General features: G+C 49.6%; 1 protein-coding gene across 1 annotated transcript in view; it reads left to right on the plus strand.

Moving 5' to 3' along the window:
- The window catches only part of LOC140197175 (complement component C9-like), a 42172-nt gene extending 26955 nt beyond the window's left edge, over positions 1–15217 (plus strand). The window contains exons 7-12 of the mRNA XM_072257086.1: positions 1897–2137; positions 3890–4042; positions 6839–7017; positions 7730–7961; positions 9585–9731; positions 15112–15217. Of these exons, the coding sequence (XP_072113187.1) occupies positions 1897–2137; positions 3890–4042; positions 6839–7017; positions 7730–7961; positions 9585–9730 (951 nt within the window). The 3' untranslated portion in view covers position 9731; positions 15112–15217. The remainder of the gene's footprint in view (positions 1–1896; positions 2138–3889; positions 4043–6838; positions 7018–7729; positions 7962–9584; positions 9732–15111) is intronic.
- The last annotated feature ends 9754 nt before the right edge of the window (positions 15218–24971 follow it).

Below are 24971 nucleotides of genomic sequence, written 5' to 3' on the forward strand. Positions count from 1 at the left end.
CTCCCTCAACCCGACATCCCAACTTGTCTCCCTCAACTCAATGTCCTCATCCAACTCCCTCAGCCCGAAGTTCCAACTTGTCTCCCTCCGCCCGACGTCCCAACTCGTCTCCCTCAGCCCAACATCCCAACTCGTCTCCCTCAGCTCAAAAACTCAACTCATCTCCCTCAGCCCGACGTCCCAACTCGTCTCCCTCAGCCCGATGTCCCAACTCGTCTCCCTCAACCCGACATCCCAACTTGTCTCCCTCAACTCAATGTCCTCATCCAACTCCCTCAGCCCGAAGTTCCAACTCGTCTCCCTCAGCCCGACGTCCCAACTCGTCTCCCTCAGCCCAACATCCCAACTCGTCTCCCTCAGCTCAAAAACTCAACTCATCTCCCTCAGCCCGACGTCCCAACTCGTCTCCCTCAGCCCGACGTCCCAACTCGTCTCCCTCAACCCGACATCCCAACTTGTCTCCCTCAACTCAATGTCCTCATCCAACTCCCTCAGCCCGAAGTTCCAACTTGTCTCCCTCCGCCCGACGTCCCAACTGGTCTCCCTCAGCTCAAAAACTCAACTCATCTCCCTCAGCCCGACGTCCCAACTGGTCTCCCTCAGCTCAAAAACTCAACTCATCTCCCTCAGCCCGACGTCCCAACTGGTCTCCCTCAGCTCGAAAGCTCAACTCGTCTCCGTCAGTTCGATGTCCCGTCCCAACTCTCTCAGCCTGACCGTCCAAATGGCCGTCTTCGCCTGGCTACTCCAGACAATGAGAAGCTCACTGATGCAGTGGACCTGCTGAACGAGTAGTTATTGGAGTCAAGAATAATCTTGCTATGAACAAAGAAAAGTGCACCTTTGGTTGGCCCCCGAGAGGCCGCTGTGTGTACCCACACCACCATCTTACCAGACCATCAGAATTAAAGAATCTATTAATCTCCACTTTAAGTATACTCAATGACCTGCCCGGCACAGCTGTCTGCAGCAATGAATTCCACAGATTCACCACCCTCCAGCAAAAGAAATTCTTCCTCATCTCTGTTCTAAATGGACGTCCCTCTATTCTGATGCTGTGTCCGCTGGTCTTAGACACCCCCAGTAGAGAAAATACTGTCTCCACACCCACTTTATCTAGGTTTCTCACTATTCGACGGGTTCAATAAGATCCCACTCATTCTTCGTAACTCCAGCAACTACAGCCCTAGAGCCATCAAACACACTCCTCATAGGCTAACCCTCTCATTCCTGGAATCATTCTTGTGAACCTGCTCCGGGTCCTCCACAATATCAGCACATCCTTCCTTAGATACAGAGCCCAAAAGTGTTCACAATACTCCAAGTGTGATCTGACCAATGCCTTATAAAGCCTCAGCATTACATCCTAGGTTTTACATTCTAGCCCTCTGTTGGAGTAGTTAGAATGAAACAGGTTGAGCACTTCAAATGTTGACGTAGGGAAGAAACAGGGTGAGAGGGGAGTGGAGGGTGAGAGGGCAGTGGAGGGTGAGAGGGGAGTGGAAGGTGAGAGGGGAGAAACAGGGCGAGAGGGGAGTGGAGGGTGAGGGGGGAGTGGAAGGTGAGAGGGGAGAAACAGGGCGAGAGGGGAGTGGAGGGTGAGGGGGGAGTGGAGGGTGAGAGGGGAGAAACAGGGTGAGAGGGGAGTGGAGGGTGAGAGGGCAGTGGAGGGTGAGAGGGGAGTGGAAGGTGAGAGGGGAGTGGAGGGTGAGAGGGGAGAAACAGGGTGAGAGGGGAGTGGAGGGTGAGAGGGGAGAAACAGGGTGAGAGGGGAGTGGAGGGTGAGAGGGGAGTGGAGGGTGTGGACTGATGAAGCACAGAGGGGTATGAGGCCAGCCATAGTTTCTTTATTTGTTGAACATAATCACGGGATTTCAAACGTCTCTTCAAATATAGAATAATGATTACTTCCTGGTCAAAGGCCAAGTGGAGTTGGCACAGTTCACCATGCGCAGTCAACGCTACGAGCTCGAGCCAGACTTTGTATTTGAACTGAAGGGACTCCCGACGGAATATGACAAGGGTGCATATTTTAAAATTCTGGAAGACTACGGCACGCACTACACCTCATCAGGGGCCCTCGGTGGTCAATATCAACTGGTCTACGTGTTGGATAAGTCCCAAATGGCCAAAAAGGGTAAGTCAGCATTCACGGTCATTCTTCGGCCCATAGTCACTCGATGCCTGAAGCCTCAGCCATAGATCTGTGAAAGTCGTTTGCCAGACCTACACTTTGTATTGGTAATTGGTTTATTAGTGTTACATGTACTAGGATACTTTGTTTGCATGCCAACCAGAGAGATCATTCTGTACACAAGTACAGAAAGATCATATAAAAGAAGCGGAATGCAGAATAAAGTGTTACGGTTACAGAGCAGGTGCGATGCAGGCAGGCAATAAGGAGTTCAAGGAGATATGTTGGGAGATCAAGAGTATATTGTCTGACAAACTTCTCTAGATGCACAGTGGGGAGTGTCCTGACTGGTTGCGTCTCAGCCTCATATGGAAGCACCAATGCCGAGGAACAGAAAAACAGTCCAGTCTAGCAATGTAAACACGAGGAATTCTGCAGATGCTGGAAAATCAAGCAACACACATCAAAGTTGCTGGTGAACGCAGCAGGCCAGGCAGCATCTCTAGGAAAAGCTACAGTCGATGTTTCAGGCCGAGACCCTTCGTCAGGACTAACTGAAGGAAAAGCTAGTAAGAGATTTGAAAGTGGGAGGGGGAGGGGGAGGGGGAGATCCAAAATGATAGGAGAAGACAGGAGGGGGAGGGATGGAGCCAAGAGCTGGACAGGTGATTGGCAAAGAGGATATGAGAGGATCATGGAACAGGAGGCCCAGGGAGAAGGGGGGGGGAACCCAGAGGATGGGCAAGTGGTATAGTCAGAGGGACAGAGGGAGAAAAAGGAGAGAGAGAGAAAGAATGCGTGTATATTAATAAATAATGGATGGGGTATGAAGGGGAGGTAGGGCATTAGCAGAAGTTTGAGAAGTCAATGTTCATGCCATCAGGTTGGAGGCTACTCAGACGGAATATAAGGTGTTGTTCCTCCAACTTGAGTGTGGATTCATCTTGACAGTAGAGGAGGCCGTGGATAGACATATCAGAATGGGAATGGGACGTGGAATTAAAATGTGTGGCCACTGGGAGATCCTGCAATGGATCCCGCAGTCTAGCAATGTACTCTTTCTCTGTACTCCTTCAATCTTATTAGTATCCTTCCAGCCGGTAAACAACCAGAACCACAACGAATTCTCCAAATTAGGCTTCACCAACGTTTTACACATCTTCAATATAACATCCCAATTCCTGTCTTGTCCTAAGAGATACAGATCTATAATTCCTTGAAAGTGGTGTCATAGGCAGACAGGGTCATAAAGAGAGCTTCTGGCACGTTGGCCCTCATAAGTCCAAGTACTGATTACGGGACAAGGGATAGTACATTGAAGCTGTATAAGACGTTTGTGGGTCTAATCTATTGTGTGCCGTTCTGGTCACTGAACTATCAATAAGGTTGGAAGATTTGCAGAGAAAATTTACAAGGATGATGCCAGGAGTTGAGGACCTGAGTTATAGGGAAAGGTTGAATAGGTTGGACTTTATTCCCTGGAGCAGAGGACAATGAGCAGAGTTTTGGTTAGAGGTGTACAAAATGATGAGAGGAATCAATAGGACATGTTCCATGCGGGTCGATGGTTCGAGGTAGAGTTTGGGCTGAAGAGCTGTGATGCTCTGGGACTCTATTTCAGGCAGGCAGGGTCAGTTTAATGGCATTGTTTTTTGCACAGACTAGATGGGCTGAAGAGCCTACTCCCGTGCTGTGGTATTCTGGGCAATGGAGAAGATGGAGAATTCAGCCCATCCCCTCTGTCTCTGTTTACAGAAATCACAACGCAAATGTTGAAGATGTGCCTGGGATTTGATGCACATTTTAACCTCCAAAAGGACACCACCAAAAAAAAAAACCATGAAACTGATGGATTCTCAAGCAACATCAATGCTGAAACCTGTGCAGTTGTCAGGAAAGAAATAACAAGTATGAATTTAAATAGTTTATTTTGAGATGAGGCACTGGAACATGAGAGGTGGCAGAAAACCGAAGTCCTGTCTATTCCACCATTCAATAAGTTACCAGCTGACCTTAGACCATCAGACACAGGAGCAGAGTGAGGTCATTCAGTCTTCAACACTCTTCACCAGTCCATCATGGCTGATTTATTTTCCCTCTCAACCCTTTTCTCCTGCCTTCTCTCTGTAATCTTTGACTTTCTGACTAACCAAGAATCTATTGAACTCTGCTTTAAGGATATCCAATGACTTGGCCTCCACAGCCGTTTGTGGCAATGAGTTCCTCAGATTCACCACCCTCTCACTAAAGAAATTCCTCCTCATCGCAAACACAAGGAAATCTGCAGATGCTGTAATTTCAAGCAGCACACATCAAAGTTGCTGGTGAATGCAGCAGGCCAGGCAGCATCTCTAGGAAGAGATACAGTCGACGTTTCAGGCCGAGACCCTTCGTCAGGACTAACTGAAGGAAGAGCTAGTAAGAGATTTGAAAATGGGAGGGGGAAGGAGGAGATCCAAAATGATAGGAGAAGACAGGAGGGGGAGGGATGGAGCCAAGAGCTGGACAGGTGATTGGCAAAAGGGATATGAGAGGATCATGGGACAGGAGGCCCAGGGAGAAAGAAAAGGGGGGTGGGAACCAGAGGATGGGCAAGGGGTATAGTCAGAGGGACAGAGGGAGAAAAAAGGAGAGAGAGAGAAAAAGAAATAAATTAATACTAAATAAATTGATAGATAGATGGATAGATGAATAAATAACAGGTGGGGTACGAGGGGGAGGTGAGGCATTAACGGAAGCCAGAGAAGTCGATGTTCATGCCATCAGGTTGGAGACTACCCAGACAGAATATAAGGTGTTGTTCCTCCAACCTGAGTGTGGCTTCATCTTGACAGTAGAGGAGGCCGTGGATAGACATATCAGAATGGGAATGGGATGTGGAATTAAAATGTGTGGCCACTGGGAGATCCTGCTTTCTCCGACGGACAGATTCTTCCTCATCTCCGTTCCAAAAGGATTCTGAAACTGTGCCCTCTGGTCCCACTATTAGAAAAATCCTCTCCGTGTCCACTCTATCTAAGCCTTTCAATATTCGCATGCGCACCTCTGCAGCCCCCATGCAGATGATATTTACAAAGACAGGTGCGTAAAAATGGCCCAAAGGAACCATGGGGACCTGAGTCACCCCAACCACAATCTATTCCAGCTGCTGCTATCTGGGAAGCAGTACCACAGCATAAAAGCCAGGACCAACAGGCTCCAGGACAGCTTCTTCCACCAGGCCATCAGACTGATTAACTCACGCTGATACAATTGTATTTCTATGTTATATTGACTGTCCTGTTGTGCATAATATTTATTAACAAATACTATAAATTACACACTGCACATTTAGAAAGAGATGTAAGGTAAAGAATTTTCCCCTGATGCATGTGAAGGATTCTGTCCCATCACACACTCCCGGGGTCAGACACAGAGTGAAGCTCCCTCTACACTGTCCCATCACACACTCCCGGGGTCAGATACAGAGTGAAGCTCCCTCTACACTGTCCCATCACACACTCCCGGGTTCAGACGCAGAGTGAAGCTCCACATTGTCCCATCACACACTCCCAGGGTCAAACACAGAGTGAAGCTCCCTCTACACTGTCCCATCACACACTTCCGGGGTGAGACACAGAGTGAAGCTCCCTCTACACTGTCCCATCACACACTCCTGGGGTCAGACAGAGTGAAACTCTCTCTGCACTGTCCCATCACACACTCCTGGGGTCAGACAGAGTGAAACTCTCTCTACACTGTCCCATCACACACTCCTGGGGTCAGACACAGAGTGAAGCTCACTCTACATTGTCCCATCACACACTCCTGGGGTCAGACAGAGTGAAACTCTCTCTACACTGTCCCATCACACACTCCCGGGGTCAGACACAGAGTGAAGCTCCCTCTACACTGTCCCATCACACACTCCCGGGGTCAGATACAGAGTGAAGCTCCCTCTACACTGTCCCATCACACACTCCCGGGTTCAGACGCAGAGTGAAGCTCCACATTGTCCCATCACACACTCCCAGGGTCAAACACAGAGTGAAGCTCCCTCTACACTGTCCCATCACACACTTCCGGGGTGAGACACAGAGTGAAGCTCCCTCTACACTGTCCCATCACACACTCCTGGGGTCAGACAGAGTGAAACTCTCTCTGCACTGTCCCATCACACACTCCTGGGGTCAGACAGAGTGAAACTCTCTCTACACTGTCCCATCACACACTCCTGGGGTCAGACACAGAGTGAAGCTCACTCTACATTGTCCCATCACACACTCCTGGGGTCAGACAGAGTGAAACTCTCTCTACACTGTCCCATCACACACTCCCGGGGTCAGACACAGAGTGAAGCTCCCTCTACATTGTCCCATCACACACTCCTGGGGTCAGACAGAGTGAAACTCCCTCTACACTGTCCCATCACACACTCCCGGGGTCAGACACACAGTGAAGCTCCCTCTACATTGTCCCATCACACACTCCCAGGGTCAGACACACAGTGAAGCTCCCTCTACACTGTCCCATCACACACTCCCAGAGTAGGGACAGATGGGTTCGGTACAAAACAATGCTCTCTCTCTCATTGGGGTGAGCTGCCCACTCGAACCGTTGTTGTTCCGCTGACAGTTTTTGCACAGTAATGTGGGGGATGAGTTGCCACACCAGCTGCTGCTGTGCCTGAGACTGACTCTGGATTCCCTGGCTTTCAATTTCCAGCTATAGGCCAGGAACTTTCCCTCATCAAAGATGTGGTGTCCTTTGTGTATGGGGGGGATGTTTCATTCCTGGCCAAGTTCAATGTGATGCTCTCCGAGGGAAAGAAATTGATTGATGCCTCCCTCTTCGTTGACTGGGCCAGTTCGCTCAAGAACTCACCTGTGCTGGTGAAACAGAAGGTAAGAGAGTAGATCCATAATTTGGCCAATGTGGTGCACAGGTAGATTGGGTCATGCAGAAAGCTCTTGCCACATTGGCCTTCATAAATCCATGTACTGAGTACAGGAGTTGGGATGTTATGTTGAAGGTGTATAAGACATTGGTGAGGCCTAATCTGGAGTACTGTGTGCAGTTTTGGTCACCTACCTACTGGAAAGATGCCAATAAGATTGTAAGAGTGCAAAGAAAATTTACAAGGATGTTGCCCGCAGTTGGGGACTTGAGTTATTGGAAAGGTTGAATAGGTTTGGATTTTATTCCCTAGAGCGTAGGAGAATGAGGGGAGAATTGATCGAGGTGTACAAAATGAGGATGAGTATTGAAGCACTGAAGTTGAGTGAGATTAGAACTAGAGGCCATGGGTGAAAACTGAGGGTGAACGAGCAGGATATTCTTCACTCAAAGGGTGGTGAGGGTGTGGGACGAGCTGCCCGCACACATGGTGGATAGGGGTTCGATTTCAACATTTTAGAAAAATTTGGATAGATACATGGATGGGAGGAGTTTGGAGGGCTCTGGTCTAGGTACAGGTCAATAGGACAAGACAGATTGATGGTTTGGCATGGTCTAGATGGGCTGAAGGGTCTGCTACTGTATTGTAGTGTTCTATGAGTTCTCCACCCCTCATTCACCCATCCACCCTCCGACTCTCACCCTCCTGGCCCCCGCCAGCTGCTGCCCATATACAGCCTGGTGCCGCTGACTCTGAGGAACGCCGTGGCCATCCGCCACAACCTGGAGCGAGCCATCAATGACTACGAGGCCGAGTTCAGCGTCTGCAAGTGCCGGCCCTGCCGTAACGGTGGCACCGTGGCCCTGCTCAACGGGCAGTGCCTCTGCTTGTGCCCGCACACCTACGGGGGGATCGCCTGTCACATCCCCAAGGGCCAACGTTCACAGACTGGTGAGGCGCCCGGGGGACAGGGAAAAGGCCGAGTGGGTCGAGGGGGGACAAAGGGAGGGAGGGAGCAGGGTGGAGGGGGAGAGGGGGCACAGGAGGGAGAAGGTTGGAGAGAGGGAGGGAAGGATGAAGAGGGTTGGAAAGAGGGGAGAGAGGGAATGGGAGAGGTGGAGAGAGGGGAGGGAGGGAGGAAGGGGATGGTTGGAGAGAATGAAGAGAGGGAGGAGGAAGGTTGGGAAGAGTGGAGAGATGGAGGGCTGGAGTGAGGGGAGAGAAGGAAGGATGAAGAGTGGGGAGGGAGGGGAGGGGTTGAGGGGGAATGAGGGAGGGGAAGGGACAGAGAGAACACAGGGAGGGTTTAGGAGGGGTAGAGAGAGGGAAGGAGGGGAGGGAGAGATGGGGAGGGTTGGAAAGAAAGGAGGGAGGTTGGGGGAGGGTTTGAGAGGTGAGGGAGGGAGGGTTAGAGGGAGGGGAAGGATGGAAGAGGTTGTAGAGAGTGGAGGGGGAGGGGTGGAGAGAGAGGAGCGGAGGGGAAAGGGATGGAGAGAGGGCAGGGAGTGGGGTGTGCTGCTGAGGGGGAAGGAGAGGGGAGGAAGGGCTGGAGAAGAAGAGGGTGGGGTGGTTAGAGAGATGTAGGGAGGGAGGGGGAGGATTGGAGAGAGGGGAGGGATGGAGGTGGGTGGAGTGGGTATGGAGGGAGAGGGTGGGTTAGAGAGGTAGAGAGGGAGGGAGGGTTTGAGAGAAGGAGGGAAGGAGGGGGTTGAGTAGGGTGAGGGGTGTGAGGCGTGTGAGTAGGGTAAGGGTGTGAGGAGGTTGGGGAGGGTGAGGGGTGTGAGGAGGGTGAGGGGTGTGAGGTGTGAGGCGGGAAGGGGTTATGAGGGGGTGTGAGGTGTGAGGATGTGTGAGGGATGTGAGGAGGATGAGGGGGTGTGGAGTGTGAGGGGTGTGAGGAGGAGGATGAGGGGGTGTGGAGTGTGAGAAGGAGGATGAGGGAGTGTGGAGTGTGAGGGGTGTGAGGAGGAGGATGAGGTGTGTGTGGAGTGTGAGGAGGAGGATGAGGGGGTGTGGAGTGTGAGGAGGAGGATGAGGGGGTGTGGAGTGTGAGGAGGAGGATGAGGGGGTGTGGAGTGTGAGGAGGAGGATGAGGGTGTGTGGAGTGTGAGGGGTGTGAGGAGGAGGAGGAGGGGGTGTGGAGTGTGAGGAGGAGGAGGATGAGGGGATGTAGAGTGTGAGGGGGTGTGAGGAGGAGGATGAGGGGGTGTGGAGTGTGAGGAGGAGGATGAGGGGGTGTGGAGTGTGAGGAGTGTGAGGAGTAGGGTGAGGGGGTGTGGAGTGTGAGGGGTGTGAGGAGGAGGATGAGGGGGTGTGGAGTGTGAGGAGGAGGATGAGGGGGTGTGGAGTGTGAGGGGTGTGAGGAGGAGGATGAGGGGGTGTGGAGTGTGAGGGGTGTGAGGAGTGTGAGGGGTTGTGAGGGGTGTGAGGAGGAGGATGAAGGGGTGTGGAGTGTGAGGGGTGTGAGGAGGAGGATGAAGGGGTGTGGAGTGTGTGGAGTGTGAGGAGTGTGAGGAGTGTGAGTGTGAGACGGATGTGAGGAGTACGGAGTAACTTTGCCTCGGTTTGCGGCAGCGGAATACACGGATGGTGCCTGGAGCTGCTGGACATCGTGGTCAGCCTGCGCTGACGGTCAGTGGACACGGACACGGCAGTGTCTGGGCCGGCAGGGAGCAGGAGCTGCATGTCAGGGCGAGAGCATGAGCCAGTCCTACTGCTGAGGTAACTCTCCCTCCACATCCCTCCCCTCCTCCCTCTACAACCCAACTCCCTCCACAACACTCCCTTCCCCCTCCCTCCACAACTCTACCCTCCCCCTCCCGCCTCAACTCTCTCTCTGATCCCTCCGAAACTCTCCCCCTCCCTCCACAACCCTCCCCTTCTCTCCTCCCTAAGTAACACTCCCTTCCTGTCCGCCCTCCACAATCCTCTTCTCCCCTCCCCTCCACAACCCTCTTCTCTCCCTCTACAACCTTCCCTCCTCCTCCCTCCTCAACCTTCACTCTCCTTTCACAATACTCCCCTCCCCCTCCTTCCACAACCCTTCCCCTCCCCTCCAGAATCCTCTCCCTCCCCAACCATTCCCTACCTCCTCCACATCCCCTCCCCACACATCTCTCCTATCCCCTGCCCTCCTCTGCACCCACTCTCAACTCACTACTTCCTCTTCCCTCTCCAACACTCTGTCCTCTTCTATTCCATTCCCAACCCCTCGCTAAACACTACCCTCCCACTCTCCCCCCGACCGTCCACATACACCCCTCCCTCATCCCCCACTCTCCCCCTGTGAGGGTCATTGTCACCCTGCTGTTAATGGGATCTGACTGTGCCCAAGTTAAACGAAGGAGATGTTTCCCACAGCAGCGGTGGCCAAAAACACGGGTCAGAGACTTAATGGGAGAAGAGGTGAGCATATTTCCCCCTCTCTGTGCCCTCACACACAAAAGAAGGTTGGGGGGGGCGCTGATCAGGAACTGAAAGGGTGGGGAGGCTCGTTAAACGAAGCCTGGGTGTGGAGTTACGAGAACACAGGCTGCCAGATTGAAGATTAGAATGGGCTGCTCTCTCTTGACAAACCCAGGCACGATGGGCCAAATGGCTGTATCCCCTACCGGCTTCACAACCATCGGCTGTCTCTCTTGAAGTTACGTTGCCGAGTTGCTGTGGGCGGGTGCAAAGTAAATTCAGAGTAAATTTATTATTGACATACATAAATGTCACCATACACAACCCTGAGATTTATATTCCTGTAGACATTCAGAGCAAATATACTTTATATACTTCATACTTTATTGTCGCCAAACAATTGATACTAGAGCGTACAATCATCACAGCAATATTTGATTCTGCTCTTCGTGCTCCCTGGAGTACAAATCGATAGTAAATATTAAAAATTTAAATTATAAATCATCAATAGAAAATAGAAAAGGGAAAGTAAGGTAGTGCAAAAAAACCGAGAGGCAGGTCCGGATATTTGGAGGGTACGGCCCAGATCCGGGCCATACCCTCCAAATACAAAGGAATACAATAGAATCAAAGAAAAACGACCACAAGACAGACAAACAACCAGGTGCAAAAGAGAACAAACTGCAAAAAGAAAAAGGAGAGGAAAAAAAACACAATAACGAGATACATAATAATAAATAAATAAGCAATGATTCTTGAGAATGTGAGATGTAAACTCCTCGAAAGTGAGTCCATAGTTGTGGGAACAGTTCAGTCACGTGACAAGTGAAGTTGACTGAAGTTATCCCCTTTGGTTCAAGAGCCTGATGGTTGAGGGTAATAACTGTTCCTGAACCTGGTGGTGTGGGTCCTGAGGCTCCTGTACCTCCTGCTTGATGGTTGAGGGTAATAACTGTTCCTGAACCTGGTGGTGTGGGTCCTGAGGCTCCTGTACCTCCTGCCTGATGGTTGAGGGGTAATAACTGTTCCTGAACCTGGTGCTGTGGGTCCTGAGGCTCCTGTACCTTCTTCCACATGACAGCGTGGTCTAGGTAGTGGGATTCCCTGATGATAGGTGCCCCCCCAAAAGGGCCACGGAGTTCCACCACTGCCCTCCCAGAGTCCTGCCCCGGCATCGGGGGTCAAAACACCGAAGAGGTACTCGACGGGCTGAGTGTCAGGGAGAACAAGGCACCCACAGGGGCAAACCAGAGGAGCTGAAGTATCTCAGAAAACAACATAACACAGTACAGCACAGGAAGATGCCCTGCAACGCACAGTGTTATGCTGAAATAATTATATCAGTAATCAAATGGCCAAATGGACATTAGTGCTTATCTTGTGCTCTTGTGCTTATCCTTCTGTTTTCCACATCTAAACTTCTCTTGAAAGTCTGTAATGTGTCTGCCTCTACCACCACCCCAGGCAGTGCACTCAGCAGCCTCTGTTTAAACACACCTTGCCCCTCACATCTCCTCCGAACTAATGCACGAATCCCATCCCGGTACATTGTAACGTACCATGAAAAACGTTGCTTGTGTCAGTGAGCAACACAGTCTGAGGCTGTGTTGCCGACAGCCCACAAGAGTCACCACACAACTTGCTAACCTTCCTGGTCAGCCTTTGGAGTGGGGAGAAAACTGGAATGCCCAGAGGGAACCCACGCGGTCACAGCGGGAACATACACGCAGTGGCGGGAATTGAACTCGGTCACTGCCAGTGTATTATGTTATGCTATTCGATACATTGCCATGCTGTCCCATTACATTATGCATGGACACACGGAAACCATTGGGCCATTATGATCAGAGATTAAGGGAGCTAGGGCTTTACTCTTCGGAGAGAAGGAGGATGAGAGGAGACATGATAGAGGTGTACAAGATAATAAGAGGAATAGATAGAGTGGATAGCCAGCGCCTCTTCCCCAGGGCACCACTGCTCAATACAAGAGGACATGGCTTTAAGGTAAGGGGTGGGAAGTTCAAGGGGGATATTAGAGCAAGGTTTTTTACTCAGAGAGTGGTTGGTGCGTGGAATGCACTGCCTGAGTCAGTGGTGGAGGCAGATACACTAGTGAAGTTTAAGAGACTACTGGACAGGTATATGGAGGAAGTTAAGGTGAGGGGTTATATAGGAGGCAGGGTTTGAGGGTCGGCACAACGTTGTGGGCCGAAGGACCTGCAATGCGCTGTACTATTCTATGTCTATGTTATGTATATTTGGCCCCTCAAGTTTATCCTGCCATTCGATATGATCATAGCTGATTTGTCCTGGGTCAATCCCCGTGGCCCTCAGCTCTGCGATCCTTCAAAAGTTTCTGTAACCCTGTGCTACTCATTTAGAGATAGAGTGTGGAACAGACCCTCACAGCCCACCGAGCCACACCACCCAAGAGCCCACCTACTTAACCCTAGGACAATTAACGTACTGACCGGTACGTCTTTGCACTGTGAGAAGAAACAGGAGGGCCCAGAGGAAACCCACACGGTCACAGGGAGAAACTCCTTACAGACGATGCTGGAATTGAACTCTGAACTCTAGCGCCCCGGGCTGTGCTGACTGCTACGTTAGCCTGGTGCCCCAGAGTAATGAAGCAGCCTCCACCACCATCCAGAGTGGAGACTCCTCAAGTACGCCACCCTCAAAAAGAAGAAATTTGTGCCCTCGCTGGACTCAATGAGTCATAGACTCGCACAGAATGGAAACGAACCCCTTCTTCCCAACTTGTCCCACCTAAACTGGTCCCACTTGGTCTATATTCTATAAGACCATAAGATATTAAAGCAGAATTAGGCCATTTGACCCATCGAGTGTACTCTACCATTCCATCATGGCTGACTTATTATCCCTCTCAACCCCATTCTCCTGCCTTTGACACCCTGACTAATCAAGAACCCATCAACCTCCACTTTAAAAGCGCCCAATGACTTGGCCTCCACAGCCGTCTGTGGCAATGAATTCCACAGATTAACCACCCTCCGCTAAAAAAATTTCTCCTCATCTCTGTTCCAAAGAGACATCCCTCTATTCTGAGATGTGCCCTCTGATCCTAGTCTCTCCCACTATTGGAAACATCCTCTCCACATCCAGTCTGTCTAGACCTTCAGTGCTGGATAGGTTTCAAGGACCCCAGCTTCTCCCACCCTCTCCATTTTGTGATGACCCTTTGTTGTCAGAGATGTCCTCTGTACTCTGCCTGCTGTAAACATCAGTGTAGTGTGGTGTACACAGAGCCCTAATCTCCCCAACAGTCTGTTTCCCAGGCCGAGGTGAATGGGAAAGATTCGAAAGAGACCTGAGGGGAAACTTTGTCATTTGGGGTGTCGTCCAGCTACCAAGGGATGTGCTTTGAAGCAGGTATAATAATAACATTCAAAGACACTTGAGCAGGTATTTAGATAGGAGGGGTTTAGGGGAATGATAGAGATCTCACTGGACAGAGTAGACATGGAGAGGGTGTTTCCAAAAGTGGGAGGCTCTAGGACCTCAGAATAGAGGGACGTCCATTTAGAACAGACTTGAAGAAGAATTTCTTTAGCCAGAAGGCAGAAGGCTGTGTAATCCATTGCTACAGGCTGTGGAGGCCAAATCAAAATCGGGTTTAGATGTTGCGAAATTTGTTAATCTTGCGGCAGCAATACAATGCAATACATTATAAATATAGAAAATAATGAATTGCAGTAAGTATAAATATGTCTATTAAATAGTTAAGTAAAATAAGTGGTGCAAAAAAAGCAGAAATTTTTAAGCAGTAGCAAGTTTGGATTCAATGTCCATTTAGGAATTGGATGGCAGAGGGGAAGAAGTTGTTCCTGAATCGTTGAGTGTGTGCCTTCAGGCTTCTGTACCTCTTCCTGATGGTAACGGTGAGAAAAGGGCATCTCCTGGCTGGCAGGGATCCTTAACAATGGATTCAGCCTTCCTGAAGCATCGCTTCTTAAGGATGTCTTAGATTCTGCGGAGGCTAGTACCCGTGATGGATCACTAGGTATAATTAAGACAGATTGGTTCTGGATTGGTAGTTGTGTAAAGGGTTACGGAGAGACACCAGGAGAATGGGCTTGAAAAGACCAACCACCTTTGTGTGGGGGAGCAGACTCGATGGGCCAGTCAGCTCCTGTACCTTATAGTCTTGTGTCCTGTGTTTCATATACTCGCAATCCTCTGAGTGAAGAAGATGCCCCTCGGGTCCCTTTCAAATTTTTGTTCTGTCACCTTAAACGTGAGTTCTCACAGAGAAAAGCAGCAGAGGAACAGTTCATTCCATTCAGTCCACTGAGCGTGCGCTGGCAATCAAGCACCCATAACACCAATTCTGAACGAATCCCATTTCAAAATAAATCTATATATCAAACTGTATGTGCTTCCTCCGGTGCTCGCTCTGTGGAAGAAGACGGTAGACAAGGACAACTTATCGTTAATCTAATTATACCACTCAGGGTCTTGCAGAGTATCATTTCTTTTCTTTGTGACAGTATGTTTGTCTGAACTCGTTACCATAAGTGCATTTTCTACTATGTGTTGTGTGCTGTTGGTAATGTGTTTTACAGCTTGGCACTGGAGGAAAGCTGTTTCGCTTGGCTATGTTCGGATGATTATACCTGAACTTGAATTCGATATGTTATCATATACTATCTTGAGATTCATTTTCTTGCAGGCATTTACAGGACAAGTAGGAAGGATGATAGAATTTACAAAAATATATATACAACAATATGCAAAAGAAGATGAACTGTGAAAATAAACAAATAATTTTGAGAACATGAATTGTAAGGATTTTTGCTCCCCTGCACTGCTGTCAACTTCTACTAGTCACGTATGCACTGGAGACAATTTACAGTGGCAGATTCAAGATTCGCGATCAATTAATGTCATTTCCAGCACACAAGTGTAAAGGGAGTCCAGGATGGATAGTTACTAGCCCTTTTTCAGCACCTTTCTGTATATATATTGCAGCTATATAGAACCCTGGTCAGACCCCACTTGGAGTACTGTGCTCAGTTCCGGTCGCCTCACTACAGGAAGGATGTGGAAACCGTAGAAAGGGTGCAGAGGAGATTTACAAGGTTGTTGCCTTGAATGGAGATATTCTCATGCCTTATGAGAATAGGTTGGGTGACCTCGGCCTTGAGCGACAGAGGAAGAGAGGTGACCTGATAGAGGTGTACAAGATAATGAGAGGCATTGATCCTGTGGATAGTCAGAGGCTTTTTTCCCAGGGCTGAAATGGCTGGCACGAGAGGGCACAGTTTTAAGGTGCTTGTAAGTAGTTACAGAGGAGATGTCAGGGTAAGTTTTTTACGCAGAGATTGGTGAGTGCGTGGAATGGGCTGCCGGTGACGGTGGTGGAGGTGGATACGACAGGGCCTTTTAAGAGACTCCTGGACAGGTACATGGAGCTCAGAATAATAGAGGGCTGTGGGTAACCCTGGATAATTTCTAAGGAAAGAACATGTTCAACACAGCTTTGAAGGCTGAAGGGCCTGTATTGTGCTGTCGGTTTTCCATGTTTCTATATGTTCCTGATGTTGGGTCGGCTGGTACAGGTGATGTGTTGTCTAGTTAACTACCCTGTGTGGAGCCTTCCTGCCCGACACAGTGCACTTTCCAGACTACGCAGTGACGCAGATTGTTAGAAAGCTCATACTGTGCATCTGTACATTGATGTGAGTAAACATGTGCATAGTATGGCTCTCTTCAGCCACCTCAGAGGGAGGAGTCTTATCCTATTAGTCAATGCCTTTGGAATGTGGGAGGAAAGTGGTGGAGCCAGGGAAAATATCATGTGCTGTGACAGGGAGAACATACAAACTACACACACACACACGCACACATGTGCAGACACACACACATGTGTGCGGACACACACATAGACACACACACACACGCACACACACACACATATGTGTGCGGACACACACACACGTACGTGTGCGGACACGCATAGACACACACACACACGCACACATGTGCGGACACACACATACACACACACATGTGTGCGGACACACGCATAGACACACACACAGATGTGCGGACACACACACACGCACGCACACACACACGCATGCACACATGTACGTGTGCGGACACGCACATGCGCACGCACACACACGCACACACACACACACACACACACACACACACACACACACACACACACACACACACACAGTGCTGGAGGTTACAATCGAACTCGGTTCTCTGGAGCTGGGAGATAATGTTACCACCAACTGCGTCACTTTGATAGCATCCTATATTCAAACTGTGACCCCTCATCAAGACGTGGGTTAATCACATTGGACGAGGATGAAACAAACAGGCCAGGATGATACATACTGGACATTTCCCTGCACATGGAATAGAGTTTAGTTTGCCTAGTTGACATTGTGGGCTCTGCAATTGCCCCCAAGTCTTGGGATCCCTCAAGGACACCCTCCATCACTGGAAATGCAGCAGCATTGGTTGAAATCACCGTCTGCCCTCCTGCACAGATGTCTGGTGAAGCATCCTCCCCCAGTCCACTGTCACCAGAGTCAGAATGTGCCCTGGAAACGTTTCTCAAACAACGACAGTCAATAAACATTTGCAGAACAGCCACAAACATGGGAAAAACGTGATTTCTTTCGGCAGTCTGCAACAGGTACAGGACGCAGGGGTCATGGACAGAGGGTGCTTGTGGGGTTACAGACAGAGTGAGTGTGTGGGTCACAGACAGAGAGTGAACATAGAATAGTACAGCACATCACAGGCCCTTCGGTGCACAATGTGACCCTCAAACCTTCGACCCTCAAACCCTGCCTCCCACATAACCCCCCACCTTAAATTCCTCCATATACCTGTCTAGTAGTCTCTTAAACTTCACTAGTGTATCTGCCTCCACCACTGACTCAGGCAGTGCATTCCACGCACCAACCACTCTCTGAGTAAAAAAACCTTCCTCTAATATCCGCCTTGAACTTCCCACTCCTTACCTTAAAGCCATGTCGTCTTGTATTGAGCAATGGTGCCCTGGGGAAGAGGCACTGGCTATCCACTCTATCTATTCCTCTTAATTTCTTTTACACCTCTATCATGTCTCCTCTCATCCTTCTCTCCAAAGAGTAAAGCCCTAGCTCCCTTAATCTCTGATCATAATGCATACTCTCTAAACCAGGCAGCATCCTGGTAAATCTCCTCTGTACCCTTTCCAATGCTTCCACATCCTTCCTATAGTGTGACGACCAGAACTGGACATAGTACTCCAAGTGTGGCCTAACCAGAGTTTTATAGAGCTGCAACATTACATCGCGACCCTTAAACTCTATCCCTCGACTTATGAAAGCTAACACCCCATAAACTTTCTTAACTACCCTATCTACCTGTGAGGCAACTTTCAGGGATCTGTGGACATGTACCCCCAGATCCCTCTGCTCCTCCACACTACCAAGTATCCTGCCATTTACTTTGTACTCTGCCTTGGAGTTTGTCCTTCCAAAGTGTACCACCTCACACTTCTCCAGGTTGAACTCCATCTGCCACTTCTCAGCCCACTTCTGCATCCTATCAATGTCTCTCTGCAATCTTCAACAATACTCTACACTATCTGCAACACCACCTTTGTGTCATCTGCAAACTTGCCAACCCACCCTTCTACCCCCACATCCAGGTCGTTAATAAAAATCACGAAGAGTAGAGGTCCCAGAACAGATCCCTGTGGGAACCAGTAGTCACAACCCTCCAATCTGAATGTACTCCCTCCACCACGACCCTCTGCCTTCTGCAAGCAAGCCAATTCTGAATCCACCTGGCTAAACTTCCCTGGATCCCATGCCTTCTGACTTTCTGGATAAGCCTACAGTGTGGAACCTTGTCAAATGCCTTACTAAAATCTATATAGATCACATCCACTGCACTACCCTCATCTATATGCCTGGTCACCTCCTCAAAGAACTCTATCAGGCTTGTTAGACATGATCTGCGCTTCACAAAGCCATGCTGACTGTCCCTGATCGGACCATGATTCTCTAAATGCCCATAGATTCTATCTCTAAGAATCTTTTCCAACAGCTTTCCCACCACAGATGTAAGGCTCACTGGTCTATAATAACCCGGACTATCCCTACTACCTTTTTTGAACAAGGGGACAACATTCGCCTCCCTCCAATCCTCCGGTACCATTCCAGTGGACAACAAGGACATAAAGATCCTAGCCAGAGGCTCAGCAATCTCTTCCCTCGCCTCATGGAGCAGCCTGGGGAATATTCCATCAGGCCCTGGGGACTTATCCGTCCTAATGTATTTTAACAGCTCCAACACCTCCTTTCCCTTAATATCAACATGCTCCAAAACATCAACCTCACTCATATTGTCCTCACCATCATCAAGTTCCCTCTCATTGGTGAATACCGAAGAAAAGTATTCATTGAGGACCTCGCTCACTTCCACAGCCTCCAGGCACATCTTCCCACCTTTATCTCTAATCAGTCCTACCTTCACTCCTGTCATCCTTTTTTTCTTCACATAATTGAAGAATGCCTTGGTTTTCCTTTACTCTACTCGCCAAGGCCTTCTCATGCCCCCTTCTTGCTCTTCTCAGCCCCTTCTTAAGCTCGTTGCTTGCTTCCCTATATTCCTCAATAGACCCATCTGATCCTTGCTTCCTAAACTCATGTATGCTGCCTTCTTCCACCTGACTAGATTTTCCACCTCACTTGTCACCCATGGTTCCTTCACCCTACCATTCTTTATCTTCCTCACCGGGACAAATTTATCCCTAACATCCTGCAAGAGATCTCTAAACATCGACCACATGTCCATAGTACATTTCCCTGCAAAAACATCATCCCAATTCACACCCGCAAGTTCTAGCCTTATAGCCTTCCCGAATTAAAAATTTTCCTGTCCTCTCTGATTCTATCCTTTTCCATGATAATGGTAAAGGCCAGGGAGCAGTGGTCACTGTCCCCCAGATGCTCACCCACTGAGAGATCTGTGACCTGACCCGGTTCATTACCTAGTACTAGATCTAGTATGGCATTCCCCCCAGCCGGCCTGTCCACATACTGTGACAGGAATCTGTCCTGGACACATTTAACAAACTCTGCCCCATCCAAACCCTTGGAACTTATCAGGTGCCAATCAACATTAGGGAAGTTAAAGTCACCCATGATAACAACCCTGTTATCTTTGCACCTTTCCAAAAGCTGCCTCCCAATCTGCTCCTTTGTATCTCTGCTGCTACCAGGGGGCCTATAGAATACCCCCAATAGAGTAACTGCTCCCTTCCTGTTCCTGACTTCCACCCATATTGACTCAAAAGAGGATCCTGCTACATTACCCACCCTTTCTGTAGCTGTAATAGTATCCCTGACCAGTAATGCCACCCCTCCTCCCCTTCCCCACCCCATCCCTTTTAAAACACTGAAATCCAGGAATATTGAGAATCCATTCCTGCCCTGGTGCCAACCAAGTCTCTGTAATGGCCACTACATCATAATTCCATGTATGTATCCAAGCTCTCAGTTCATCACCTTTGTTCCTGATGCTTCTTGCATTGAGGTACACACACTTCAGTCCTTCTACCTTACTGTCTTTACACCCTTTATTCTGCTTCTCTTTCCTCAAAGCCTCTCTGTATGTTAGATCTGGCTTTACTCCATGCACTTCTTTCACTGCTCTATCGCTCTGGGTCCCATCCCCCTCGCAAATTAATTTAAACCCTCCCGAACCATGCTAGCAAACCTACCAGCAAGGATATTGCTCCCCCTCAAGTTCAGGTGCAACCCATCCAATCTGTACAGGTCCCACCTTCCCCAGAAGAGATCCCAATGATCTAAAAATCTAAAGCCCTGATCCCTGCACCAACTCCTCAGCCATGCATTCAACTGCCATCTCCTCCAATTCTTACCATCTCTGTCACGTAGCACTGGCAGCAATCCTGAGAATGTCACCCTTGAGGTCCTGTTCTTCAGCCTTCTGCCTAGTTCTCGAAACTCACACTTCAGGACTTCATCCCTCTTCCTGCCTATGTCGTTGATCCCAACATGTATCACGACTTCTGGTTGCTTTCCCTCTCGTAGCAGGATGTTGTGCACCCGGTCAGAGACATCCCGGACCCTGGCACCCGGGAGGCAACAAACCATGCGGGTGTCCTTCTCACGTCGACAAAATCTCCTGTCTGCTCCCCGACTATAGAGTCTCCAATGACGACAGCTCTCCTCTTCTCCATCCCACCCGTCTGCACCACAGGGTCAGACTCAGTGCCGGAGGCCCTGCCACTGTGGCTCACACCTGGTCGGTCGTCCCTGCCAACAGTATCCAGGATGGTAAACCTATTCTTCAGGGGAATGGGTACAGGGGTGCTCTGCACTACCTGTCTGCTCACCTTCGCTTTCCTCCCTCTGACTGTCACCCAACGACCTGCTTCCGACAGCCTAGGTGTGACTACCTCCCTGTAGCTCTCATCTATGACTGCCTCATTCTCCCTTATGAGGCGAAGTTCACCCAGCTGCTGCTCCAGATCCTTACACGGTCTTCCAGATCGCCCAGCCGTATGCACTTCTGGCAGAGGTGATTCTGCAGGAGAGGGGCGTTCCCCCAAGACTGCCACATCTCACATGAGAGGCACATCACCATCTCAGGAGGTGTTGTAAAGACTAACTGGGAACAAGCTCATCCTTCGCCTGTTCTTGATGAAGCTTCTCGAGTCGAAGCCTCTCGAGTCAAAGCCTCAAAGCTCCACTCCTTCACTGGCCGCTCTGCTTGAGTTGTCCCTCTATTTGTCTGTTTGAGCTTTTCAAGCCGCTTGGTCACCTGACCTCAATTGCCCAATCAGCTGCTTTCTGCTGAGTCTGAGCTATTCAAATCTTGATTGTCTAATCAACGGAATGTGTGTGTCACAGACGGAAACTGAGATTGTGGGTCACAGATCGAGAGTGAGAGTGTGAAACAGACGGAGAGTGAGACTGCAGGTCACAGATGGAGAGTGAGACTGTAGATCACAGACGGAGAGTGAGACTGCGGGTCACAGACGGAGAGTGAGACTGCGGGTCACAGGCAGAGAGTGGGTATGGTCACAGATGAAGAGTGATTGTGTGTTGTCACAGACGCAGAGTGAATAAGTGGGTCAGAGACGGACTGTCAGTGTGTGGGTTACGTACAGAGAGTGAATGTATGGGTTAGATATGGAGAGTGGATGGGATTTCACCGTCGCATGTTTGGTGTGTGGTTACAGTTGTCGATGGTGTGTGGAGTGTTCACCCTCGGAGTGTGGGTGGGGCAACGTCATTGCTGGAGAGTGGGTGAACCAGCAAACTGTGACTCTGTGAGAGGCAAGATGTCACAAAGGAATCCAATAGAAGATTCTTGTCCTATGTGTACACACTCTGGGTATAAACACTTTCAAAATTAACTTACTGCAGCAGCCCAGTATGTGTATACATGAACATGTCACCAGTTTCTGGTTTACTGTCACTGACAGATGTTGTGAATTTTGTTGTCGAGTGGCAGCAGTACACTGCAGTGTTTCAAAGATTAATATAATCTGCAATCAGAAATAAAAAATAATAAATTCTTTAAAAAGAGAGCAAAAAAGCAATGATAACATTCATGGGTTTATTGTCCATTCAGAAATCTGATTGCGAAGGGAAGTTATGTTCCTGAATCATTGTGTGTCTTCAGGCTGCTGTACCTCCTCCTTGATGTTAGCAATGAACAGAGGGCATGTTCTGGGTGATGCGGGTCCTGAATGATGGATGCCTCTTTCTTGTGGCAACCATTTTAAAGATGTCCTCGATGCTCTGGAGGCATCTGCCCATGATGGATCTGACTGAATATACAACACTTTCATCGTCTTGTAATCATCTGCATTGAAGACTCCAAACCAAACGGGAATGCAGCCAGTTAGGATGCTCTCCACGGTACATCCATAGAAATTTGTGAGAGAACTTGGTAATAATTCCTCCTGAAATAGCCAGTGCCATACCTTCTACATGATAGGAGGGTTCGTTAGTTGTGTTACAGTCAGAAAGTAGCTGAAATGGGTGACAGTGAGATGCGGAGAGGGTGAGTTACAGTGAGAGAGGGAGAGGGTGAGTTACAGTCAGTGGGTTGTCACGGTGAGCTACAGTCAGTGGGGTGGACAGGTTCAGTTACAGTCAGTGGGGTGGACAGGGTGAGTTAAAGTCAGTGGGGTGGACAGGTTCAGTTACAGTCAGTGGGGTGGACAGGGTGAGTTAAAGTCAGTGGGGTGGACAGGTTCAGTTACAGTCAGTGGGGTGGACAGGGTGAGCTACAGTAAGTGGGGTGGACAGGGTGAGTTACAGTCAGTGGGGTGGACAGGGTGAGCTGCAGTCAGTGGGGTGAACAGGGTGAGTGACCGTCAGTGGGGTGGACAGGGTGAGTTACAGTCAGTGGGGTGGACAGGGTGAGCTGCAGTCAGTGGGGTGAACAGGGTGAGTGACCGTCAGTGGGGTGGATAGGGTGAGTTACAGACAGTGGGGTGGACAGGGTGAGTTACAGTCAGTGGGGTGGACAGGGTGAGCTACAGTCAGTGGGGTGGATAGGGTGAGTTACAGTCAGTGGGGTGGACAGGGTGAGTTACAGTCAGTGGGGTGGATAGGGTGAGTTACAGTCAGTGGGGTGGACAGGGTGAGTTACAGTCAGTGGGGTGGATAGGGTGAGTTACAGACAGTGGGGTGGACAGGGTGAGTTACAGTCAGTGGGGTGGACAGGGTGAGTTACAGTCAGTGGGGTGGACAGGTTCAGTTACAGTCAGTGATGTGGACAGGGTGAGCTACAGTCAGTGGGGTGGACACGGTGAGTTGCAGACAGTGGGGTGGACAGGGTGAGTTACAGTCAGTGGGGTGGACAGGTTCAGTTACAGTCAGTGGGGTGGACAGGTTCAGTTACAGACAGTGGGGTGGACAGGGTGAGTTACAATCAGTGGGGTGGACAGGGTGAGCTACAGTCAGTGGGGTGGACAAGTTCAGTTACAGACAGTGGGGTGGACAGGATGAGCTACAGTCAGTGAGGTGGACAGGGTGAGTTACAGTCAGTGGGGTGGACAGGGTGAGTTACAGTCAGTGGGGTGGACAGGGTGAGTTACAGGCAGTGATGTGGACAGGGTGAGTTACAGTCAGTGGGGTGGACAGGTTCAGTTACAGTCAGTGGGTTGGACAGGGTGATCTACAGTCAGTGGGGTGGAGAGGGTGAGTTACAGTCAGTGGGGTGGACAGGGTGAGTTACAGTCAGTGGGGTGGACAGGTTCAGTCACAGTCAGTGATGTGGACAGGGTGAGCTACAGTCAGTGGGGTGGACAGGTTCAGTTACAGTCAGTGGGGCGGACAGGGTGAGTTACAGTCAGTGGGGTGGACAGGGTGAGCTACAGTCAGTGGGGTGGACAGGATGAGTTACAGTCAGTGGGGTGGACAGGGTGAGTTACAGGCAGTGATGTGGACAGGGTGAGCTACAATCAGTGGGGTTGTCAGGGTGAGTAACAGTGAATGACAATAAACAATAGCCAATAGGTGCAGGGATAGGCCATTCGGCCCTTCGAGCCAGAACCGCCATTCACTGTGATCATGGCTGATCATCCACAATCAGTACCCCGTTCCTGCCTTCTCCCCATATCCCTTGACTCCACTATCATTAAGAGCTCTATCTAACTCTTTCTTGAAAGCATCCAGAGAATTGGCCTCCACTGTGTTCTGGGCAGAGCATTCCACAGATCCACAGCTCTTCGGTGAAAAAGTTTTTCCTCAACTCCGTTCTAAATGTCCTACCCCTTATTCTCAAACTGTGGCCTCTGGTTCTGGACTCCCCCAACATCGGGAACATGTTTCCTGCTTATAGCATGTCCAATCCCTTAATAGTCTTATATGTTTCAATCAGATCCCTTCTCATTCTTCTAAATTCCAGTGTATACAAGCCCAGTCGCTCCAATCTTTCAACATATGACAGTCCTGCCATCCCGGGAATTGACCTCGTGAATTTACGCTGCACTCCCTCAATAGCTAGAATGTCCTTCCACAAATTTGGAGACCAAAACTGTACACAATACTCCAGGTGTGGTCTCACCAGGGCCCTGTACAGCTGCAGAAGGACCTCTTTGCTCTTATACTCAACTCCCCTTGTTATGAAGGCCAGCATGCCATTAGCTTTCTTCACTGCCTGCTGTACCTGCATGCTTACTTTCAGTGACTGATGAACAAGGACACCTAGATCGCATTGTACTTCTCCTTTTCCTAACTTGACTCCATTTAGATAATAATCTGCCTTCCTGTTCTTACCACCAAAGTGGATAACCTCACATTCATCCACATTAAACTGCATCTGCCATGCATCTGCCCACTCACCCAGCCTGTCCAAGTCATCCTGCATTATCTCAACATCTTCAGCACATTTCACACTGCCTCCCAGCTTTGAGTCATCTGCAAATTTGCTAATGTTACTTTTAATCCCTTCATCTAAATCATTAATGTATATTGTAAATAGCCATGGTCCCAGCACCGAGCCTTGCAGTACCCCACTGGTCAC

Source organism: Mobula birostris, chromosome 5 (genome assembly GCF_030028105.1).
Source record: "Mobula birostris isolate sMobBir1 chromosome 5, sMobBir1.hap1, whole genome shotgun sequence".
In the NCBI taxonomy this organism is placed as follows: domain Eukaryota; kingdom Metazoa; phylum Chordata; class Chondrichthyes; order Myliobatiformes; family Myliobatidae; genus Mobula; species Mobula birostris.